The sequence below is a fragment of the Chenopodium album genome, chromosome 2 (assembly GCF_948465745.1).
Source record: "Chenopodium album chromosome 2, dcCheAlbu1.1, whole genome shotgun sequence".
Taxonomy (NCBI): Eukaryota; Viridiplantae; Streptophyta; class Magnoliopsida; order Caryophyllales; family Amaranthaceae; genus Chenopodium; species Chenopodium album.
The window spans coordinates 81,989,000-82,014,348 of record NC_137835.1 but is presented as its reverse complement, the minus strand read 5'-3'; the positions used below and the strand labels follow the sequence as shown (position 1 = coordinate 82,014,348).

Here is a 25,349-nt window from a genome sequence, read left to right as displayed (position 1 = left end):
TTTAATTACAACTTCCTTTTTCTCTATATTGTAGGTACTCTTAATTTTTTAAAAAAATTAATACCAAAATGAAATGATATACATATACAAGTAAAAACGAACTTAATTATGTATTGAGAAATTATGCATAATTTCTTTATGAGCTCACAATGACTCTAGTGAGTGTACTCAATCCACTAATTAAATGAAACAATTAGTCCACATTGAATTAGTTTGTCCACTAAGATAGATTAATCATCCATTTCAATGAAGCATGATTAACTTCAATTCAGATACATATTACTATATGAGGCAATAAATTAGATAACAATGGAGATCGAATTGTTAGGACAAGCTCAAATGTACATACGTAGTCTATGACTCTATGATAATATCTTGAGTATCCCTATGGAGGTGCTCGGGCTCATCAGCCTATTTGGATCGTTTACATTCATTCATACTCTGATACTCAACCATATGTTACAACATCTCATATATTATATGAAGCATAATATTAGATCGATGTTGCTCACAGTTTCAATCCTCAGCTCGTAACATAGTCTGGTGCAAGTCTTTGTTAATACCAAGTATTTTATGACATGTCACAAGCCTCTCGAGTCAAGCTTACATGACAATTTCGAGCATAAATTCAGTTGCTCACAAGTCCGAATAGGTTGACATGCCCTAGCTAACATGATCAAGCATATAAACTTTGGACATAGAGTGACACAAAAAAGTTACATATATGACAAATTAATAGAACATACCAGCTAGCCATTTCATGCAGTATATCATAACTGAAATAAAGGCAGATCGAAGAAGTAGCTTTGGCAAGAGACAGATCATCTGCATCTAGAGGCTCAAAAATGGTAGAAGATCATGCTTCAACGACACGCTACCCTTGAGCCTCAGGATGCAGATTACCAATTTCTAACCAAACTATGTATACATGAATATAACTTGTATAATAATATATGTTGTTCACATAATTATTAGTGACGATGAAAAGAAGCAATTTATACTAGCTACTGCCTACTGGTAGTATTCTAAGAGTTAAAGGGTGGGACATAAGGCATAAGTTCTTATACATCCAGAATCTATCTGCTTCTTAGACTACCAATCATATTATTCTAGGCTTCTTATATTTTTTTTTCACTTGAATTTGATGTTTAGACTAGACTGCTTTTTGTTCAAGATTATAATAAGATATTCGAATTCTTATGGCATATATTGTAATGCTATATATTAATAATAATAATCAATTTTGTATTTTACCCAAGTTCATTTACATACAACTATAAGATATTCTTTGGCATCCATTGTGATTCTAACACTAATAAAGACAAAACTTAAAAGAAAGTATTAAAAAAAAAAAAAAAGAAAACGTCGCCTGAGAGATTCGAACTCTCGCGGGGAAACCCCATGTACTTAGCAGGCACACGCCTTAACCACTCGGCCAAAGCGACTTTGTTGTCCAAGATTCCTGTTGTATTTATTTAACTGCAATTGATCACTCCTATCTTTAAATTATTCCACACATTTTAATTTGGTTCATTCGTTCATTTCATGGAAAATTCTAACTCAATAACTTACTGTGATTATTATCAGCTCATAAGATTTCTAAGAAAAATTCATGTAAATACAAATTCAATTGTAAAATTAGGGAGTTTTGTGATATCTTAGAATCATGTATGTACGGACTATGGAGAAGTAAACTACTTGTTCTAAGATTATGTAGTAGAACACCTAACAAGTGAACTTAATCAATTATCAACACTACCGCCATTTTCATTGTACATGATTATCCAAAATTAAATGATCACTCTGCAAGACTGCAAGATCAAGTTAGCACCCGAGCAATTCGAAGGACAGAGGATTCAAAGAACATTCAAGGTACAAAGCATTCAATATTGATTTTCCACCCTATACCAGCATATGTGTTCTTCGATGTAGGTAACAAAATCAATAGATGTCTCGAGAGTCAATACGTGAATATTGAATAATGTAAAGAAAAAAAAACCTGGATTCATATTAACACAAACTTGCTTCTTAAAATACCATCAAAAACACGATACAAAGTTCACCTACCATCCAAAAAAAAAATGATGTACTCCATACTAGAAAATATTGAAAATTTGTGTTTATCCTGTGCTAGCTGTTAACATTTCTATTTAAATTTTTGAGATTTAACCAAAGAGTAACAATCTATTCACATCAATCAGTTGTCGATGAAGTGGTTCATCATCATGATCGGCTTTGTTACTAGCCATAACTTCTCTCTGATCCTGGAGCAGAAAGAAACAACACTATTCATTCCTCCCATTTCCTTTAATTTCATTCCCTGAACAAATAACAAGCATTGCAGTGAGAACACTAGGGGGAGGGGAGGAAGACTAAATAGTATATAAAAGGCTTCAACAAATACCATCACAACGTATTCATGACCGAGGTTATTGATTGAAAATCAAACATAATTGATTTGTTAGACCTTAAATTTCTTTCTAAGGCAAAACGAATACACATAAACATTACAAAATTCTGTGCTCTGTTTTTTGGTAGAAGATAATGCACAAGGAGTTAAGAACCTCCTACTGCAATGAGCTCACAAACTATCAGAGTGTCAATAATAATCAACTCATAAACTATGTAGTTGGAGACGTCCATAAAGCAAGAAAATTGATATTCTAGATAACAATTATTTGCTAGATAATTCGATTCAAGATGATTATGCAAAAAGAAGGCTTGTTGGAACAAGTTCAAAATTTACAAATGAAGACAAACATTGATATGACTTGCTTCATGCTTGTTTCACTAATTGATTTCCATCATGGACAACAATAACTTAGATGGGAGAAAAGGGGGAAATCACTTCACACATATAAAAACTCATGAAACAGGTTACAAAGAGGTTACAATGACCAAAGGTACTCTACTAGCTCTTGCAAGGGAAAAACTCTAATGTAGAATTAGCTGAACATGTTAACAAAATTGACCCAAAAGAAGCAACAACACCAATGTAAGTACAAGGGAAAAATCCCTGACATATAATACTCAGAGAAAATTATAATGGAGTCTTGTTCAAAAGAGAAACACTAGCCCAGATTTCAGGTAAAGAAGCAAATAAATGATGCCAGCATTTCGAATAATATTAAATTACAACATGAACTTACAACAAGTACATCTAAGCAAAGACCGTTAGCTTCAAGAGCCTATGTTTCAAGACACTGTCCATAGTCGACATAGATACACACAAGGCATGAATTATAGCCCCAATAGATAAAGATGTGTTTATTTATCATTGTTGATAGAAGTAATTGATGTTGGCGAGTTATTCAGTATTTACTCTACATAGAGATAGAGTGACTTGGTACAATAGTATGTGTCAAGCAACTCTTTTTTAGTGTGTATAAAGTAGCACCATTTAACCTCAAAACCAAGAGATAAAGCTGCATTTGTTAATCATGGTTGAATATGACTTCAACTTCCTCATTCAGATAAGGTAAATCGACAAGTGAGATTTAACAATTCAATAAAGGAATATGTAGCATTTAAGCCTACTAAAACATACAAAAAGTAACAAATTATAATCCATTACATCATAATCAACTAGCTAACATGTATCACTTGATCAATCCATGATCTAAAACAGTGATCATTAAACAATACAATATAATAGACTATGACCAATGAACTCAAACACGAAATGCGAAACCAAATGAAAAAAGATAGGCAACAAAGTATACATATCATCAAGAATCAAACAAAACTTGACCAACATAGAAATAAGACCTTATACCTCAAACTGAAACACAATTCTTCAAGACATATCATCACCAATACTCCACCATTAAGCTTTAGCATTGCCAAGAATCGACCCGAGTGTACCGAGAACGGCGAAAGCCAAGAGAGGGCTAAGATCAATATTAGAAACAGGAGGAACAATCTTCCTACAAAGGCTCAAAAAAGGATCAGTAAGGTCCCTAATAGCAGAAAAAGGCTGTCTATCCCAAGGCATATTAGGAAACCAGCTAAGTAATATCCTAACCATTAAAACCCCACTATAAATATCAAGCCATTTAGCAATTCCAGCAGCAATGGCAGTCAATGGAGGCCCACTTCGAACACCCTGAACAGAGGTGAAGAACAGGGGACCCACTGCACAAACAACATTGTCATGGATAAATTGAAGGGTTTCGAGAAGTTTAGGAGATGGGGTTAGGAAAAGGGTTTTTAGATTGAGGAATAGAGTGTTGATGATTTGGGGGATTTTGGAGGGGAGAGAAAGTGAAAGCGAAAACAGGGTAGTTAGGGTTTTGGTTAAATTTGAGAGAAATTGGGGGTTTTGAGGTGGGATTTGAGGGATATTAGGGTTCAAAGAGGAGAAAGTGAGGAATTTGGAATTTTGGGGTTTAATAGAGTAGATTTTCAGGGGTTGTTTGAGAGAGATTTTGAGAGGAGGGATAGAAATTGCGGCGGAATTTGGAGGAGAGAGAAAGGCGATGGGTTGCCGGTGGTGGATGTTGCGGCGGTGGAGAGCGGCGGAATTGAGGTTGGCGTAGAGAAGAAGGGATCCGTTGCCGGTTATGATGGTCGCCATTTTTTGATCTCTGGTTTGCAGAGTTTGCTGGAAGATGAAAATGTTTCCTTTTGTTAAGAAAAAAAATTTTGGTTTTATTTGTGTACTAATCTGTGTTGTGTGCAACTAGCCACACCATCAAGTGATCTTTTTATCATTGACTAGATTACTCTTGTAACACTAACAAGTGCTCACTCCGTTTTTAAATACTTCCTCCATTTCTATTTTTTGCACTATTTATTTGTCCTACTTTGACTAATGTTTGTAATTTATACATAAGAAAAAAATATAATCTTGTGGGTACTTGTTGGAATCATTTCAGTGAATAGATTATTAATTTTCAATTGTTAGAATGTATACTTATTGATAATTAAAGATATTAGTGATCAAAGATTAACATCGGCATGCGTGTCCAAGAGAAATGGAGCAAGTATTTAAAAACGGAGGAAGTATGACATTGTGGCCAATTACGTATAAGAATTTGTGTTTAAGTAAATACTTATTTTGTAAATTTTACATAATGGAAATTACTTGTAATTTAATTTTTACATAATGAAAAATACTACACATGAAACTCCAAATCTTGCAATTAATCAAGGGTATAGAATTTTTTTAAATTATTATTTTTAGAGTTGAACGGGTTTGTCCCATAATTTGACAAGTAAAGGTGTAAATGTATCATGTAAAATCTCACATTGTCACAAGAAAGTTTAAAATTTCATTAGCGTGAAAATTTTATACAAAAAATGCAAACATAAACAAAAAGAGGAGGGAATAAACTTTAATGGACACTAAGACAAATCTTTTGCTTTTACTCAATGCTTTTGACTATGTATACTTCATACTAATAAATTATTTGTCAATTATTTCAAATTACACAATAAACATCTTAAATCCACACTTGGTATTAAATTTTCATTTTACATTAAGAAAGAAACAAAATTTAAAACAAAATACACAAAGAATACCGAAGTTCATAAATAAATTACTCTATCGAATCCTTTTTGTTACTCCGTATTTGTTTACTTTTTTTTTGGTATTCCAAATTTTGAAAATATTTCATATGAGAATAAAAATTATAGGTATTGAAGACTAGAAGTGAACATGCATCCTGCGATTGATAAATGCATGGATGCACCATGGCAAGAAAAATGTCGTTGTTTTTAGGCTATTTGGCCCATTTATTTTCTATGAATCTATGATGGATAAGATTCCACTGAAAATGTTGCGAGTTCAACATGGTTTTTAGTTGGGCCTATGCAACCTAATTTGCTTCAATATGCTTATTTTAGTGTTATTGGATTTACTTAGATATCATGCTTGAGGAGGCCCAAAAAGCAAATTATACAAAATATATATATGTATATACGAAGTATATCTTTTTTTCATGTCATCAATTTATGGATTAAAAACTATGAGTAGTGATATCATGTAATCAACAATAGTATGTCAATATACTAGTAGTTATATAACTTTGAACTCATTGTATTTATTACTCCCTAAAATTTGGTGTCACAAGTTATGTAAGGAACTAACTAAGCTAGTAAGGATTAATAGTATACAGTGGCAATTAAAATAAACAATTATAAAGGTAATACGAAGTATGCCTCAAAAAAATGTATGCTTAAAAAAAAGGTAATACGAAGTATAACAAACATTGTTTTGACTTCATTCTTAAATAAAACTACATATGTTTAAAGGGATCTTCATTGTTTTGACTTCGTCACTTTCAAATAATGCTATTACAAGGCAAATCAGGTGGTCGATTCCATGGCTAATCTTAGCCATTCTCATTCCAGTCTTTTCTCTATAGGCTCACGTACATTTTGTGATGATTCTTCTCTTTAATCACTCGAATGGATAAGATAGTTTGGTCTTATTGTAGAATTTAGAGATTAGCCTAATATCATTTCTTTATCACAAAAATTAAAATAAAATAAATCTATATTCTAATTGTAGATTAAAAAAAAAAAAAAAGGATTGTAGAAGCTCAAGGTTGACGTTGGCAGATCCCAGGAATTGTGGCATAGCTTTAATTTGGCTCCTCATACAAATACAAACTGGATTGATTTATACGGAGTAATTGGCTTAATTAATGTAAATGCTAGATTGAGCAAATCCATCATTATCATAAACTATACTAATGGATGCCGTTAACACATCCCGGAAATTTTGGTAAATTGGACGTTAGTGTTGATTCTCCTATTACATTAATACATACCTTATGGACTGACATGGTACGTACCTTAGCTTATTAGGTTAGTACAACTACCTTTTTACAATCCTAGGAGATGTTTGTCTAGATTAAGGTTTTGCTTATCATTGATTATTAGAAAGGATATATAACAAGTTGTCTAAGTATAAGTGATTAGAATAACACTACTTCAATTCATCCATTAATTTATAACTTAAAGAGAGTAGATATAAAATGATGCATTACATATACAAATTAAAGATGATAATTTTGGAGGAATTATGTTGAATTTTAAATTTGATATGTTCAAAATATAAAAATGTGACAACTATTTCCCAACTGTTTGAGTAATAACAATGAACATTAGTAAGGGGATCAGATGAGAGGTTATATTGTTGTATAGTTGATTGGTTGTATAATGTGTGATGTGGTAAAATTTTTATGATTCACTTCCTCACAAATACTCCCCACTGCGGCTTAATATTTGCCTTATAAGGCCATGTTTGATTCACCTTAATTTTGCTGAACTTAAATTATTTTTACTGAACTGAACTTATTTTTACTGAATTGAACTTAATTTTACTGAACTGAAATTATTTTTACTGAACTTAAATTATTTTTACTGATTTTCTATTATAATTCTTCTTTAAGAAAACTAAATTATACTGAACTGAACTTATTTTTACTGAACTGAAATTATTTTTACTGAACTGAAATTAATTTTACTGAACTGAACTTATTTTTACTGAATTGAAATTATTTTTACTTAATATTATTTTTTTAAGGTGAAGAGAACAGGGCCTAAGTGAAAAGTGGTAATTGATAAGGCCAAGTTGAGTAAAGTAGTGATCCCATATTCCCATATGACTAATAATAGTACAAGGCAAACTTAAAGGGACAAATAATAAAAAAGAAACCTAGACAAATATTTAGGAATAGAGGGAGTATTCCGTAATTTAAGTATCACAACCCAAAAAAAATAAAATTACAACGACAGTTGAATGCAATCCCTTAGGTGAATATTGATAAATGTTTTCCTAATTTGCACCTTTTTTTTTGTATACTTGGAAGTTAAGTCAGTCTATGCTGGTGCAAACACCGTGCAAATGTAACTTCTAAACACATCCATCTTTATATATGGAATATACTTTTTCTCATGAACTTCTACTCATGAATGTCTACTTAATTTGACTACTGACTACTCATTATCTTCATTTCCTACAATACCTAGTCATAAAATATGTAGTATTCTATCTTCTTCCCTTACAAAAAAAAGAAGCTCAAATGTCATAATGTACACATTCATTTGTTGTAAAATAGGAAAATGTTGCCCTCATGATCATAGTAATCTCATAACAACATAATACATCCTATTTTCACCATAACATAATTACTTAGCATTACATATATATAGTTAATTACATAACAAAATACTACTTTTAATTTATCCCCTTATTTTGGGTCATCAAAAAATGAAGGTAAGTTCAACACAAGATCAACAATAACTTGACCCAAAAATAAAATGAGAGGAAAAAAAAAAAATTAACACAAAGGAAATGCTTGTGGCCTTAAAAGAGTCAAAGACCTCAAATAAGCCTCTATCCACTTCCCATTAACCCCTATATCAACCATAAACTTCTTCAAAACCCGTAGCGGCCCGGCCATGCAACTCCAATGCACCACCGAGCGTGACCCAAGGCTAAACACCCGTCGTCGATTCCCCAACCTTATCGAGCTCATTCGTCGTCTTCTTAGCCTCCTCCGTGGGCGGCACCACCCCGCTAGAAGTGTTGAATTTGGAATGAAGGAACCTCTATTAGACTTTAACATTCTCACTAATAATACTTACTAATGATATCTTTTTCTAGGACTAATAATTATGGTCTAGTTAGTTTTGTTTGATAATGTTTAGTGAAGATCACATATTATATATAGTGGAATTAAGGAAGGATGTGCAATCATTATGGTCATTATGCCAATTATGTTTGCTTAAGTAATCATCTTATAATTAAAATTATATTAATTAAATTAGATAAGTAAAGAGGGAATATAATTTGCTTTAATGATCTTGTATTAATATTTTAAGGGCATGGATGGTTATCATGATGACAACTACTACAACAGACTCTTTTCAACTTTTGTGATCAAAATGAAGCTCATTTGAAGTCACTTCTCGCTAATTATACTTTAATTAAGGTAATTAACTATAAAGCTTGATCAAAGTACCAATTTGGAGCAGTGAAGGTCCTTTAGGAAATTGTACGAGCCGCGAAAAAGTTAAAGTTAATTAAATAATAATTAGTATAGGGTTAAATTACTATTGAAATTAAAAGCCAAGGTCAAGAAGTAGTTAGCATTATTTGGATCATGATGCATAGCTAATATGTTCTTTCTGCGGAAGGTCCCTCTTCATTGATAGATGTTAATATTCTTAGATAGAAGATAAGAAGATTGCCAAATTATTAGTCTTTTTTAGGGTTTTAATTAAATTGAACTTGGCTCAATAACTTCTTAATTGGACTCGACTCAATCAAAGCTTACTGAAGCAAATTTGGCTATAATTTAATATATTTAATCAATATATTAGTATAATTTTAGTAAGTTTAAAATTGTTTTTTTTAGGGTGTGTTCTGCACTACTGCAGTAGACTTTGGGTAGCTTTTAGTGGTTTGACTTGTTCCAACCACTACTTAATAAAGAATATTTATGAGTATTTGATAATGTAATAGTTGGAGTAATGTTAAATGGTGGATGTTACTTTTTATCAAAAGTTAAAAATATTAACATTTGAAGATTGGAAACAACGGTTGACAATTTAATCGATTTATAGTTTTATGGAAAAAAATGATTTTTATTTGTAACATCTAGTCAACTACTACTTTATCGCGCGAACATCCATACTTTAATTATCTATTTTCATAACTAACAGCTAATTAACAACTAACAGCTACTACTGCAACAAACAGCTACCTCCACAACGATATTTTGCCGAATACGCCAAGTTCAAGCCAAGATTTAGGTGACCAAAATCTAATTGCTAGAGAATATAGACTTTTGTCTCTTTATTAAATCACTTAAATTCTACCCAGGCCATACTATTTTTGGGAACCAATACTTGCATGTCATGGGGCAATCAAATTGAGTTAACTCACTTACACAATTTATATTACAGGTAAACATATATTACTTGTATCACTTTGTTATACTTCAAACTAAATTATAGATAGATTATACGAGTAATTGCTTTTCACAAAGTCTTATATGTGGCTGGCCACACCGTGTGGCCAGCCACTATAAGGGTTACTTCGCTAGTGTAATGGAGGTTACTTGGTCAGTGTTAAAGGGGTTACTTCATCATTGTTATAAAGTTACTCGATCTGTGTTATAGGGGTTACTTGATCGGTATTACAGAGGTTACTTAATCAATGTTATAGGGGTACTTTAAGTGGTCACACGGTGTGGCCGGTCGCACACAAGACGAGCTGCTTTCTTTTAGCCCATATCCCAACTTAGGGCCTGTTCTCATACGTTTATTTTCAGTTCAGTTAAACTCTTAATTTCCTTCTCTTATAAAATGTTCAATTCAGTTCAGTTCAGCTGAGTTCAGTCAATGAGAACAGGCCCTTACCAAGTTACCATGTTATATTAGTGCTAAGATTATCACTCAAACCTTGTTCAGTTGCCCCTTCCCTCTTCGAAAATACAAATACTAAGCTATATGTCATCATTCTCATGAAACACGAGATTGATTAATAAAACATTTCCTCTTAAGAAAATTCATAAAAATATGCAAATAATATTTAGAGCTAGATCAAAGACTAAAAGTCAAAAAAATTTGTTGAAGCATCTTCTCTTTGTTTTACGCTATAGTTTGGAGGTAAGTTCAAGATTTAGTTTGTATTTCAACAATTTTTCATTTTTAATTAACATAATAACTTAAGTTATTGTCTCGCTTTTATACATGTTCTTGAGAGATAGAGCCATAGAGGATTTTTAATTAAGTTGTTTTGTACCTTTTTTTTTTTTTTTTTTTTTTTGACAGGATGTTTTGTACAAAATTGATTATGTACAAAAAAATAAATTCTTTTTAAAAAAAACTTCGTTTTTTAGTTCTTCCGACTTCTTAGCTTGGTGTACTATCTTAATGGGCCTAATGGCTTAATTTGAAAGAGAACACATATTTGGCTTCTAAGCAAGGTCTTTGATGACAAGTATAAGTATTCAAGTAACCGAGTGAGCTGTAACTTATAAGTATTTTCAGGTATTTTGCCTTTAAATTATGAAGGAGTTGCAACTTATGAACTTTCATTTCTTTTTTTGAAAAATTCGTTAATCAAGTTACTTTTCATAGAAGGTAAATATAGCATGTAATTATTTATAATAACTAACAGGTTAGTGTTAGGGCATGTTGATATTTACTGAGCTGAGCTGAACTAAAATGAACTTAATGGAGCCAGTGGCGGACCTAGAAATTTGACAGTGGGGGAACACTTTCGATAATTCAACTAACATCAACCTATTTAAAAAAAAACGGGTACACAATACAAGTAATTTGGGTTTGGTTGGAAAATAGAAATAAGGGAGTAGTCGAGTGGTATGGTTGAAATAAAACACCCCCCCAAAAAAAAGGAGTGATGTTACAAAGGGGATTCGAATGCCATATTATCTTGTGATGTTAATTTCTTAACAAACATTTGCCGAAGATGCTCGCTGCAGTCCGTGACTCGTGGTTGCGTGGATGGTGGTTCGTGCCTCGTGGTTGGGAAATAGGAATAATGGAGTAGTCGAGTGGTTTGGTTAAAATAAAGGAATTTTTTATTTTTACCACCTCTAAAAAACAACTTAATTGTTTTTACCACCTCCATAAAAAAAGTTTTATTTTATCACCACATAAAAAAAAATAAAAATTGACTTTTACCACCAATCACCGCCAACTAACGGATTCTGTCCATAAATTCGTTAGTGGGGCCTATCATGTCCACGTGTCACCATATTATTGGGTAATAAAATAAATAAATTAATAAATAAAAGAAACAAAACCCAATAATATGGTGACACGTGGACATGGTACGCCCCTATCGGATTTATGGACGAAATCCGTTAGTTGGAGGTGATTGGTAGTAAAAGCCAAAATTTATTTATGTGGTCGTAAAATAAAACTTTGGGCCCCTTAACTATTTTTAGCCCACTACCAACTTAGCTAAGGCAAACAACTTGTTTATTCTTACACTCAATTTTATATAACTATTTTTCCAGTTTTTTTTTTTTTTTCTAAATTTTTTTTTCCCCTGTTTTTTTTTTTCCCGAAAGTGGGGGGACAATGGTCCCCCCTTGTTCCTTCATGGGTCCGCCCCTGAATGGAGCTGAATTGAACTGAATTAAATTGATTGAAGCTGATCTGAAGTAACTGAATAGAGTTGAAATTAATATTTTATAAGAGAAAGAAATTAGAAGCTGAGCTGAACTGATTGGAGCTGAAATAGACTGAAATTAAACTGAATTGAACAGGCTTTGAGACTGTTAGTACTTCCTTCAATCTTTTAAACTAAAAATTGATCTTTTGACACACATTTTCAACAAATGAAATATATAATGAACGGACAAATTAATTGTAAAAAATGATATATTGATAACCCAAGTCTTTCCTCCTACTGATGTTTAAGTTATTTTAATCGATTATTTATATGCTTTAATTAGTGTTTAATTTCGCTAAGTGTATTACTTCATACTAACTAAATTGGCATTGTACTTAAATATGAACAGGTTTGCAAATATTTCACTACCATTTCAGCAACCCTGGCATTAATACGTTGTACAAAACAAGCTGTCATTGTTGTTAAGCTCTGTATTTAAATTTAATTTGGAAGGAAAAAGGACATCTAACGCACCAACTACTTGAAAAAATATCGTCACTTCTTTGATAACGTTTTTTAATCGGAACCGCCAAGCCTCTTCGATTGAGGAGAATCATGAATGACGTACACTAGGCTACATCCAAGGGCAACAATCACCCGCAAATGTAACTTCAAACGAGAATCTAAGGAAGGATATACGTAGAGAAATACTTCCTCCGTTCTGTTAATATTGCAACAATGAACTTTTTGCACTATTTATCACTCTAGTTTGACTATATAATATGATTTATACGTTAAGCAAAATATAGTCATGTGGGCTCTTGTTGGATTCGTCTCATAAAATACTTTCACAATATCAACTTTTTATAATTTTTACTCTTACACAATTATAGATATTTAGCATATAAAATGTGCATAGGGATGCGTAATTTCCTCCTTGTTGCAATATTAATAGAACGGTATTAAAAATAAAATATTTATTGTATAATAAGCTATTATGATACTAAAAATCTAAGAGCATTACCAATGGTTCAATTATAAGGACTTGCTTGCAATTTAAATAAAGTTTCCAGCTACATGCTTACCATTGGAGAACAAAAAATTGAGCAACAGGCAAGCAACTGTAGCCCAACCAAGCTACATGCTTGATTGAAAAAAAAGACAAATAATCTCCACTCATATTGTTACATGTGTATAATTATCTATTATTTTTTAAAATTTTGTTTTTTTTGCAAACTACAATATGTTGTAGTTTACCATTGGAACAATTTGTATATTAAAAAGTGTTGTAGCTTAGAAATTGATGTGGAAAAGCAAGCTACAAAGCATTGTAGCTTGCCATTGGAGATGCTCTAAAATAGTGTGATGGTAAGCTATTAATTGAGAAATGAAGATAATAAAAATTTAGTTTTTTAATACAATTGCTTGTTCAGTTTATCTTATTTTCAGTTATTTTTTTAAAAAAATTAATAAGTTTATATAAGTTCAAATAATAAGAATTTATAAAGTCGAAATATCAAGGATTGATAAGCTTATGCATGTCTTCTATGATATAATTGAATAATGAATGGAATTTATTGATCTCATATAACTTTCACCTAAGCCTATACACAGTATACAGTAGTAAAAACTCCTTCCACCCCCCCTCCTCCCCTCTCTTTTAGAGTTTTCTAAATTTTTGGCCGTCGTTAAGCTAGAAATAGTTTAATTTCCGGCCTTCCCTTTTACTTTACCTTTTTTTTTTTTACAATTTAGATTTCGATAAATATACACAATGATGTGTATATTTGTCCTTATGACTAGTTGACTACGACAAAAATCGTTAGATCGACTCTCCGAAAAAGTTGTATATTCCAACGATGTGTGCGCGAAAGATGTACCACAATGCAAGATGTATTCAACAATTGTATGTAGCTTTGACAAAGGAAACCCCTCTTGGATTCAATAATATATATTTTAATTTAAATTTCATTTATAGATGATGTATGAATGTTTATTAATAATGAATCGATTTGTTTAAAATTTAATATAACTTTCACCTACAAAACTCGAAACGATACAATATCCAACATAGACATATCTGTATAAGTGCTAGAAATCTAGAATCTAAAAAGTTGGTCTATGCATGTCACTATGTGGATTGACAAACAAAAGACAAGCCAAAGAACAATTATTCCTCCTTGATATGGAGTTATGAATTTCAACAAGCACAAGACATGGCAGGCCAATTTTTAATTAAAATGTTGAAACTTAATACACAAAGCCAACATTGTTATCAAAGTCCAGCAAAATTCATGATACAATAATGTGAAAAGCTACTATAGAAAGCCAGCATTATTATTAAGGCTAGCCTAATTACCAATGCTAATGTCTCCATCCCCTTAACACGGCTATTAAATATATGCAATAATGAAGAAATTTGAGAGCTCAAAGTAAGACCTCTTACTTGGAATGTTCGGATAAGTTTAGATAAGGGATTATAAAGAATGAATCAGTATTCATTCCTATTTCAAAAGGATCTTGATCAGGGATTGTAAATTGTTATGTTTGATGAGCTAAAATTGATGCTGCTGCATTTAGTCTCGTAGTTGCATCAGCATCAAAAGTTTGAATGGTTTGCGTTCGAATTTGCTTATTCGAGTAAGAGGCTCATCTTTAATTGACTAGGGTAATTGGCATCCAGCGTTCAGCCTGCACCTACCTTGCACAGTTGCACACAACTCAGCTAGCAGGCAGTTGTATAACTTGTATTGCTCTTTTTATGTGTAATATACTTCTGTACACAATTGTTTCTGTACTCGGTTTAGTTTAAGTTTAAGAGGCTTTAGAAAGTGGGAACAATGTCATGTTTAATCTAATCTTAAGGCGGTATTTTATACTGAGCAAACATGCTAGAAATCCAGGAGCAAAATAACCTTGTTCTGCTTAGATAGTAATGTAATTGAGAAACTTCTCATTAGCAGATTAGCTTCACTAAGAAAAACTTGAAGTAACACTGATGTGCTGTTAAATTGTTTTGTAACAAAACTAACAATTCGATCTTAGCACGCATACATATCAATCTATGTCATATTTCTTTCGATCTTAGCTATGAATTATACCTTGTGTAGTAGAATGGTTTCACCTAGTCTTATGTAGATTTTATTTCATTTCTCAACTTATTAGCGACTAGGGTAACTGAGTATACATATGTAAGAATGTAATCGCATATCCTTGTGACCTTGTCATGTAACAAGAGCGTATTGTACACTGATGACAACATGTCAAGATAATAAGCTGTGCAAAAAATCATATCATATAGTTTAAACAAAAAATAGAACAGAATCAAAGTTTCCATCAATTATATAGCAATGGAAATTAAACAATGCAATAGTCATAATATAACTACATGTCTAATAGTTTTAGGGTTACATCAAGAAGTTATTTGCTAACAGGATACTTAACAGCATTAAGCTGAAGTTTGCGAAGAGCAACTTGGCCAAGATCAATGTTACAACTGTCAGAGAGTTGAATCAAATACAGAAGAACATCAGAGAGTTCTTCACCAAGATGAACTTTCTCTTCTTCTTTCCAGTTTGGCAGACCTCTTTCTACCTCTCCTTTCCATTGGAATATCTCCGATAGCTCTCCCATTTCTCCCACCTACATTTTTTCATATCGGTTATATGCGTGAAAGACAAGATATTGGTTGACCCTGTCTAAATTTAATTGTCACATATTCCAAACCATTCACCAATAATAGAATGGCATGATCATTTTTTTTTTTTTTTATCATCCTTCTGCTACGTAATTAAGGATTTATTAAGAAATCTAATCATAGAGCAATATTACCCTTATATTTATCAAGAAATCTGTTCATGAAAACAACTGTATAACCCATCATAAATTGTAGAACTAATACAAATTACTAAATGTCTAAACGCTTTCACTATTTCACATGATACCACTAAAAGGTCCAAATTTTATCTAAGGTAACATTCATAAAGTTATTTTGTACGAGTAGTAACCTTAAATATAGTACAATACTTACCACTTAGTCTATAACTACAAAACAACAAAGAAATTTTAGTATCGACTATAATTACATCACATAATCAAACCAAAACAAATCTAGAGGTAAACATAATAAATTAAAGGGAAGAAAAGAAAAAACAATAGAAAAAGATAGTTGATATAAAAATACCAGAGCCAAAAGAAGGTTCCTAGGAGTATGATAAGGTTCCCAGCCTCTTTCCTTGGCAAAATCTCTCATCTTTTGCCTCAAAAGGTCTAAACTTACGCTTTCTTCCCCTGAAACTCCTGTCATTATTCTCTCTCTCTCTAAAAAAACAGAGGAAAAAAACAGAGGAGGAAGAAATGAAAGAGAAAATTAACTCGAGAAATATCAATCTATCCTATACTTAAATAAAAATAAATAAATAAAATATAATAAATATGAGGGAGGTAAATCTTAAAAGAAGGAAAATTTTGGAAATTTGATGATATCAGTTGATATTGAAAGGTATCTGTTTGATTGTTTCCTTTCTATCTCTAATCTCTATGCTTATGTTCCTAAACTGGAGATTTGCTTTTATGATTATGTCCCTTTATTGTTGATAGCATAATCTTCATTTTAGGCTATAATATTGTTAATAATAATGATAATTATAAATTGATTGATATGATATGATATAATACTACATATAAAACTATATCTAATTCCACCTATGTACAACTGTACAAGGCTACCACTCATATCTAGCTGATCATGGGATTCATGGACCAACATATATGATATTTTATCAAGGTGTACCTACTACTTGATGTATGAGAGGGAATGAATGAATGATACCTCAAGGGTTAGAGCCTCCTTCCCAATTTTCAGGGAATTTTGAGATCGACTTTTATCATCTACCCTTATGGCTCACTAAACACCAAAAAAACTTAATATATAGGTTTATAACTTTAAGGTTTTACTTGTTCAACATATTCGGCATTACCTTGAGTCCTTGATAGTGCTCCCGAAACATATTTGGATTAGTGTAACCTTGTCGAAAATAATGATTTTACTTATCTTACTGATTTCACATCCCGACTTGGTGACTATGGTGTGTATACGTGGTCAAAATTAAAAGAAATCCGTAGAATTAAGTAAGATATCCCTAAGTAAACAAAAATAAAATAAATAATCGCCCTGTCATGCAACGGGAGTGTGTTAGCCACGGCTAGGCAAAGATACAACTATGTCTAAAAATAAGGTTACATGCATCAATTCAAGGTCATCAACTAAGTTATTTGTTAACAGGATACTTAACAGCATTAAGCTGAAGTTTGCGAAGAGCAACTTGACCAAGATCAATGCCACAACTATCAGATAGTTGAATCAAATAGAGAAGAACATCAGAGAGTTCTTCACCAAGATGAACTTTCTCTTCTTCTTTCCAATTTGGCAAACCTCTTTCCACCTCTCCTTTCCATTGGAATATCTCCGATAGCTCTCCCATTTCTCCCACCTGCATTTTTTTCGTCGTTATTTTTTTGAACTAATGTGTACATGAAAACACAATCTTGATTGACTTTAGTCAAGTTTAGTTATCACATACTACGTATTTCATAATCAATAAAAATACAACATGATTTTAGATAGTTGTGTTGTTTTATCATCCGTACGTTACTTAATTACGAATATATTAAGACATCTAATCATAGAATAAAATTGCTTCTATTACATAAATATAGAATCAATGACAAGTCTTTTTGAGCATGTAAAAATAGTATACATTGTTGATGGTATTATAAATTTATTACTCGCTTAAAGTAAAAATTATTAAAAAAAAAAAAAAAAAAATTGGTGAAATTGATGGTAGAAATTAGAATGTAGAAATTGATTTTAGGGATTAGAATGATTTTGGCTCCGTTACCATGTCAATTTAGAAAGAGTAGAGAGAATAGAGAGTTGTGTTTTGTATTAGCGTATACACAAGTATATATATACAACCTAAGAGATTAGGGCTCGGAACATCGGCCCATATGCTATACATATTATATGGCCTAAAATTACCTAAAAACAACCGTTGAATTAACCAAAAAAAAAAAAAGAAAGTGGCAGTCATGACACATAGCAATATAGCATCACGTTTTTACATTGGACAGTGAGGTTTGACTGGAACACATCATTTGATGCACTTAAGGAAAGTGGAATAGTGTCATAGTGCGATTAGTTAGCCTAATTGAATGAAACGCACTATAAACACATGACAAACCACTAGACAAAACACCTACAGATCTACTAGACTTTAATCAAGACCTATACTTTTTAAAAAGCTACTTGTATAAAGCAATGGATAAAACAATTTACATAAAATTGCCTTCATAAAATCTGAGAACGTTCTCTTCAATTACGTAATAGAAATCAGTTTGATCAATATAAATTTATCATGATAAATAATATGTAGATAATAGAGAAGTCTAGTTCTATTTACCTTATTTTCTTTTATTATATGAAAAATCAAACAAATTTTTATATGTGACTGACGATACCGTGTAGTCAGCTACCATGAAATTACTTCGTCAGTGTTACAGGTTTTACTTCGTTATCATTATATGGGTTACTTGGTCGAACAGTATAAGGTGTTGCTCGATTAGTATCATAGGGATTACTTCGTTTTTTTAATAAGCGGTCACATGGTATAGTCCATCGCACACAAAACTGTAAAATATGCTGGAGAAATAAATTTAAATAACATAAATTTAGAAAAATAAATTTTAATAAAGATTTCTCATGTTCAAATTACAAATTAAAAATGTTTTAATAAAGTACAACAAGTTCAAATAAATTCAAGTGAGGAAATCATGTGAATAAAACACGCCTTAAACATAACTTAATCAACAAAAGTGATACGTGAATTTCAATTTTAATTAGTACGGAGTAAAAAATAGCTTTAGAATCAATTTTGCTTTAATAATCCAATTAACAATAAATTTTAAATAACAAGACTTGATTAAGGAATGAGGATGATAGTACACTAGCATTCCAAATTTCCAACATTCATGGAAGCAACTATACAGCCCATCAAGAATTTCGGAACAATGCAAGCACAAACTATTACCAAGTTCAAACACTTTCACATCATTAAGTCTTGAGGTTCACACTTTTTAGTATTTAGAGAGTCACAGGGATAGGGTGATGAGAATCAATGTTAGGCCATATAATGTATATAGCTATTGGGCCGTTATGTATAAGCCCTAATCTCTATTCTTAGGTTGTATATATATACTGTTCATATCGTAATACAAGATACAGAAAAACTATTCACTCTAATTATCTTCTCTAATTTGACATGGTATCGGAGCCAAAATCACTCTAAATCCTAAATCTCTATAAAAAAATTTTCTATCCGATAATCTCCTGAAATTAAGAGGGAATCTCTACTCTCTCTTGAGATTCATAGTACAACATTACAACCAAGAAGTCTAAATTTATTACTTTATTTTTATATCGGGTAACCTATTTTAGACTTTATTATGTAGCAATTTGAATGTTGGTACTTAAATTATTTTACTACTACAACAACAAAATTTTAGTCTCGAGTTCTCGACCATGTTATTTGTAAACCAAACCAATCACATCACATAATTACAACAAATTAAGAAAAGAAAAGAAAAAATTAGAGAAAAAGATAGTTGATATAAAAATACCAGAGCCAAAAGCAGGTTCCTAGGAGTATGATAAGGCTCCCAGCCTCTTTCCTTGGCAAAATCTCTCATCTTTTGCCTCAAAAGGTCTAAACTTACGCTTTCTTCCTTTGAAACTCCTGTCATTTTTCTGTCTCTCTCAAATAAAACATAAAACAGAGGAAATAAATATGGAGAAGAATAACTCAAGAAATAACAAACAATCTATTTTATACTTGACATTGAAACCTAATTTGTTTCCTCTATTTCTCTAATCTCTATGCTTTTGTTCCTAAATATGGGGATTTCATTTTATGATTGTGTCACAATGTTATTGGCTGGTGGAAATAGACATGGTCATGTGGTGGGTCACGTGACCCACCGTTATTAAAAAAATTGGAAAAAATAGTTGAAACTTCATTTTCACAACAAGCTGGAGGGCCCTTCCCTTTCTCTCTATTCCCCATATTTTTTCTTTTTCACGTGTTATGTTTTTTTTATTTTTAAATCACTATTTATGGAGAGTTTTTTTAAATAAATACCAAAAAAATCTTAATAATTTTTCAAAAAAAAAAAAATCTTAATAATTACTCCCTTTTTTTTTAAGTAAAACATGTCTTTTGTTCACAAATATCGACGTAAAAATTTAAAAAGTAAAATTTTTAATTACCAATAAGTAAAAATTATAGTACAGTAATTGAATATTAACATACTAATAAAGATTTAAACAAAACCTATAAGAATATAATTTTTTTTTATTACTACTTACGTATAGATCACTTGTGTTTTGTCAAAGTAGGTTAGATAAATATTGCAAAAGATCCCATTAAAAAAGAAATTGCAAAAGATTGAAATTTTTCACTTTACATTTTTGTATGAATATTACATTTTTGTAATTCAACTAAATCAATAGCTGTCGAATCTGCATTTTATGAATATTTGTTTGCTCGTGTTTATTTACACAATTTTCACATTAAAAATATGAGATAGTCAATGTAGGAAAATGAATTGTCTCAAGGAAAAGTTTTCAATGAATATTTGTTTACTCGTATTTATCTACAAAATTGTCAGGTTTGAGATGAGTGAATAAAAAAAAATGAGATAAGTGAATATAGTAAAATGGATTGCCTCAATGTGTAGTTTTTTAATGTCAAATTTTTTGATTTATATTAGTGATAATTAAAAATATCATTGATCAATATTCTATACTAATATACGCGTCCAGTTAAAATAGGACAACCGTACAAAGTTACAAACATGTCCATGTTCAAAAACATGAAAAAGAATTTATAATATTCTCCTTTTTAGGTTAACAAAAATTGTCCATGTTCAAATGTTTCCCTTCAAAGACACAAGCATTTCTAGCAAGCAACCCATAAACTCCATACTCCTCCTTCCATAGACCATAGGGTAGCTACATTTTTAGGTTTAATGTGTAAAAGGCTTAGGGTCTGTTCTGATATACTAAACTAAAATGTAAAACTGAACTTATTGAAATTAAACTGAACTGAATATTGCATGAGAGAAGAAAATTAGAAATTGAACTGAACTAATTGGAGATGAACTGAATTGAAATGACCCTAATCTAACAAGCAACTTCCTTGGGCCAAACTTTCCAATACGCAAAAACTGTAGCCCAAACTAGGATAAACCCAATTCTTGAAATTGGCTTTTATTGGGTCCCATTTCTAAGAATGGGCCCTATCACTGAATGCCAGTTTGACTCATAAAAATTAAAGCCCAATAATTCTTGTAAAGTTTTTAAATAGCAAGCTTTCCAAAATTGTATGGGAATTAAAAAATTCCATACTTGTAAGTTGTAAGTTTGTAACCTGTAAGTAGAAAAAAGGTAGTTGAGTGTAGATTGTAGAATTTGTCAATTGAAATGTCTAATTTCGATTATTGACTGGTCATATAGCAAATTAGCAATCCCATATCGTATACTGTCATGTCCAGAAAACCATGCTATATAAATCATTTTATTATCAACTTGCATTCAATGCTCTGTTGAATTATCAATGTCGTCACTTATTTGTTTAACAATTATTGTCGAATTATCAAACAGAAATATTACAAGAGTTTTCTATATTCTTAGCATTATTAATTTATTATTGTGAATGTTATGATAATGGAAATTATTCATAGCAATTATTTGGATTTATAAAAAGGATATATAAAAACAGCTTTTTTCAAAGTAAAATAATGCATACTATGAAGAAAAAAAATATTCTTCTCACAAAAAATTTAAGTATCCTGGCTTATATTATTATCCACCATAGCAACTTAGCAATTTATAACAGTATGGATGTCCACCTACTTAGTTTAATTATGTCTTAAACTCATGGAAGATTACTCGTGTTATGGGATTTAATATATAAGTAAATTTTGTGGCATTCTTTACCACAACAAAAATAATATCACGGCAAAATATTCCCTTCATTTTCAAATTATATTCTTACTTGACTTTTTAGGTCAAGCTTACATTCTTGAACAAAGGAAGTAATCTTGTAATAAGGATTAAGGACCACAAGCAACATACAACTTAATCAAATTTTTAATACTACTATTTAAATTATATGAATCATATACATATATATAACTCTCTTTGATTCAAACAGAGCTACTTATTAGGACTTAGGTTAGTGTAATCATTGAAGCCTCAATTAATTAATTAACCCCAAAACTCTCCAAAAGAGGAAGGAAAAGCAAAAAGTCATACTTATATATATTAAGGTAGTTATGTTCTTGACCATATTATAAAGTAAATAGAATTATAAAAAAAATGATAAGTTGTCATTCAAACAACTCATAATTTGGCTTTTGCCATCTATTTGCCAGTTTGATACATAATAATTATAAATTTTATTTTATTCTAATCAATGCTGGCAGCATCTATCCATCTACTACTATCTATGACTCACATCACATTGCACATCTTATGAGCTGTGACTCTCCTTCTCCCTCACTTTATCCTTCTCCTCTTTACTCCTTTTATTTCTCTTATATTATTCACTCTTATACTTTCTATTCATAGTCAATCACATTCAACATTTATCATCATAAAAGTGTCCTAAACAATCTCAAGTAGTTGTATATCCTAATTAAGTCCAATCCAGTATACGGATACTGGACTGTATATATAGGAATAAGGTTGTGTATATCTGAACCTCTGATAGATAAATATGATAGCGGATCCAATTGGGATCCCGGCGTGTTTCTCATCCGGGGCACGGTCCACGGATGAGTTAGAAAATACGGCCGTGACACGGGCGGGTCAAAGTGTGATCATGTCAATGTATAGGACTAAGCTAGGGAACCATAGCCGTGTGATCACCGTTACATGGTGTAGGAATCTCCTCCTCCTCCACGGGTTATCGGTTACGATATCGTGCCCTTACGACGAAGGGAGATCATCGTCGTCGTCGTCGTTGTCGTCGGATGGTGACGGGCATTACACTTGTAAGGTGGAGCTGAAGCCATGGTACTTTTGGAGGAAACATGGGTCAAAGAGTTTTGCAATAGATGATGGTAAAAAAGTGGATGTTTTCTGGGATTTGAAATCCGCTAAGTTTAATAATGGTGAGACAGAGCCAAGTTCAGAGTATTTTGTTGCTATTGTTTATGAAAACGAAGTCGTTTTGTTAGTTGGTGATTTGAAAAATGAAGCATATAAGAAAACTGGGTGTAGGCCTTGTATTAGTGAGGCTATTTTAGTCACAAAAAAGGAACATATTTTTGGTAAAAAGAAATTTTTTACTAAGGCTAAGTTTCATGAAAAGGGTAGATTTCATGATATTGTTATAGAGTGTAAGAATAATAAAGTTGAAATGGATTTGGAAATGGAGGTAAAAGTTGATGGAAAAGTGGTAATTGAAGTCAAGCATTTGCAATGGAAGTTTAGAGGAAATGGGAGTATACATTTGAATAGGTTAAGGGTAGAAGTGTATTGGGATGTACATGATTGGTTATTTAGTCCTGGATTAAGGCATGCTTTGTTTATCTTTAAGCCTATTATTCCGTTATCGTCGTCAAAGAGTTTATCATCTACGTCTCCAATGTCGTTGTCATCGTCATTGTCATCGTCTCTATCTTTATCGTCCACCCCATTGTCATCCCTACTTTCCGAGAGCTCTGGATCGTTGGGTGATGGGTTAAATGGAAATGGGTCATCCGAGTTTTGTTTATTCCTATATGCTTGGAAGGTTGAATGATTGGAATCATATAGCCTTAATAAGTTAAGGCTTATTTCCAATGTATAACAAGAAATTGGAACGTGCGAGCCTCAAATATTATTTACACTCGAGCGAGCATGGGCTCCTAACTCTCAAGTGGTTAGGAGTCCATAAAACATCACAACACATGCTCTCGAGTGTACCTAATATTTGTTAATCTCAATGCGATTCAACGGGACGTATGATATTACTACTCCCTCCGTTTTAGATTAAATTGATGAATATTCAAGGGGTGGTGCAAGAAGTGGATGGGAAGCACATGGGAGGAGATTAAGGAGAGAGGAGTTCAAATTTCAAGACAGAGAAAGAGGAGCTGGAAAATGGGATCTCACAGCTGGGTGTGTAATCTTCAAGTGGGCTAAATCAGACAGGACAGATTGGATTTGATTACAACATGGGTCAATTATTCTTCTTCCTATCTAAAAGGCATCTAATCACCTTGTATTATTTGTCTGTTTTTTCTCATTTAGTCTGCCCTTAATTGGGAATATTTCAGCTCTATATACAATACAATAATATATACTCCGTACACATTATCAATATTTATATTTTTTTAATAGAGTTTTAAAGATATTGGTCGTAATTTATTTCATGTTATATGTTTATGGTGAACTCTAATACTCATTCGATCATTCAGGAATTAGGATACTTTATACTCCGTATGTGTATATCAGTATATATGTGTGTGTTTGACTGTTTGTATATATGAATATATGATATTGTTTTTAATAATATCATACGTAGTACTTCGATAAACTATGGTCATATTAGGTAATTGAATTCCGGTTGGTTTTTAATTGATTGTTGCCTTATTGTTTATTAACGTTGGCAAACAAATATGGCAATATAGAGATCAAACGGTTTGATCTCGCTACCACGGTAAACTATAACTTAACGGTCTTTTAATATTGTAAAGCTGCAACTAAGCGAAAATTTGATTGTTGAACAAGGTTTGAGGCCCTGTACTAATTAATTAATTATTGACTCTTCAATTCAAGTCCAAACCAAGAAAAAAAAAAAAAAATCATCATAATTTAATGTGTTAAGTAGTCATATATAGTCCCATCTAACGATAAGAGAAGGAATAATGGACCTGAACTTAGATGGATTCGGCCCAAAATTGAATATACTCGAATTGATCTGTTCATTTCTAATTCAAACAATGCGTTTTTAGATGTATTATTAAGCTATGTTTCTAAATGTTCATACGATTTACATCTACCTTTTCAATTAATTAGAACATTTATATCGCTCTAGTCTCCTAGATCATTATGTGTTAACTTTCAAATTCACGGCGTTGTTGGTAACCTAAATCAACTCTCAAGGAGTTGGTATACACTTAAAATATCTACAGTAATACT

At 31.7% G+C, this 25,349-nt stretch overlaps 3 protein-coding genes, 1 non-coding gene and 1 pseudogene across 6 annotated transcripts; 1 reads left to right on the top strand and 4 right to left on the bottom strand.

Moving 5' to 3' along the window:
• Positions 1–1,363: 1,363 nt before the first annotated feature.
• Positions 1,364–1,445, bottom strand: TRNAS-GCU (transfer RNA serine (anticodon GCU)). The gene has a single exon. It is a non-coding gene; the product is annotated as a tRNA-Ser (tRNA).
• A 519-nt stretch (positions 1,446–1,964) lies between these two features.
• On the bottom strand, positions 1,965–4,591 carry LOC145590006 (ylmG homolog protein 1-2, chloroplastic pseudogene; annotated as a pseudogene). The gene is made up of 2 exons (XR_014101855.1): positions 3,776–4,591; positions 1,965–2,320 (listed from the first exon to the last, which is right to left on the bottom strand). The product of XR_014101855.1 is annotated as a ylmG homolog protein 1-2, chloroplastic pseudogene (transcript).
• Positions 4,592–15,419: 10,828 nt separating this feature from the next.
• On the bottom strand, positions 15,420–17,125 carry LOC145589989 (uncharacterized). Of its 2 annotated transcripts, XM_081646727.1 has the most exons (3): positions 16,935–17,125; positions 16,287–16,421; positions 15,420–15,745 (listed from the first exon to the last, which is right to left on the bottom strand). In XM_081646727.1, the coding sequence occupies exons 2-3, from the start codon at positions 16,407–16,409 to the stop codon at positions 15,524–15,526; spliced, it is 345 nt and encodes a 114-aa protein (XP_081502853.1). In that variant the 5' UTR covers positions 16,410–16,421; positions 16,935–17,125; the 3' UTR covers positions 15,420–15,523. The 2 variants fall into 2 exon arrangements, with proteins under 2 accessions (XP_081502853.1, XP_081502846.1); XM_081646720.1 differs by lacking the exon at positions 16,935–17,125 and having other exon boundaries at positions 16,287–16,761.
• Positions 17,126–17,249: 124 nt separating this feature from the next.
• On the bottom strand, positions 17,250–20,064 carry LOC145589983 (uncharacterized). Its single transcript, XM_081646709.1, has 2 exons — positions 19,781–20,064; positions 17,250–17,595 (listed from the first exon to the last, which is right to left on the bottom strand). The coding sequence occupies exons 1-2, from the start codon at positions 19,901–19,903 to the stop codon at positions 17,374–17,376; spliced, it is 345 nt and encodes a 114-aa protein (XP_081502835.1). The 5' UTR covers positions 19,904–20,064; the 3' UTR covers positions 17,250–17,373.
• A 2,874-nt stretch (positions 20,065–22,938) lies between these two features.
• Positions 22,939–23,967, top strand: LOC145577662 (uncharacterized). Its single transcript, XM_081635141.1, has one exon. The coding sequence runs from the start codon at positions 22,939–22,941 to the stop codon at positions 23,965–23,967; it is 1,029 nt and encodes a 342-aa protein (XP_081491267.1).
• The last annotated feature ends 1,382 nt before the right edge of the window (positions 23,968–25,349 follow it).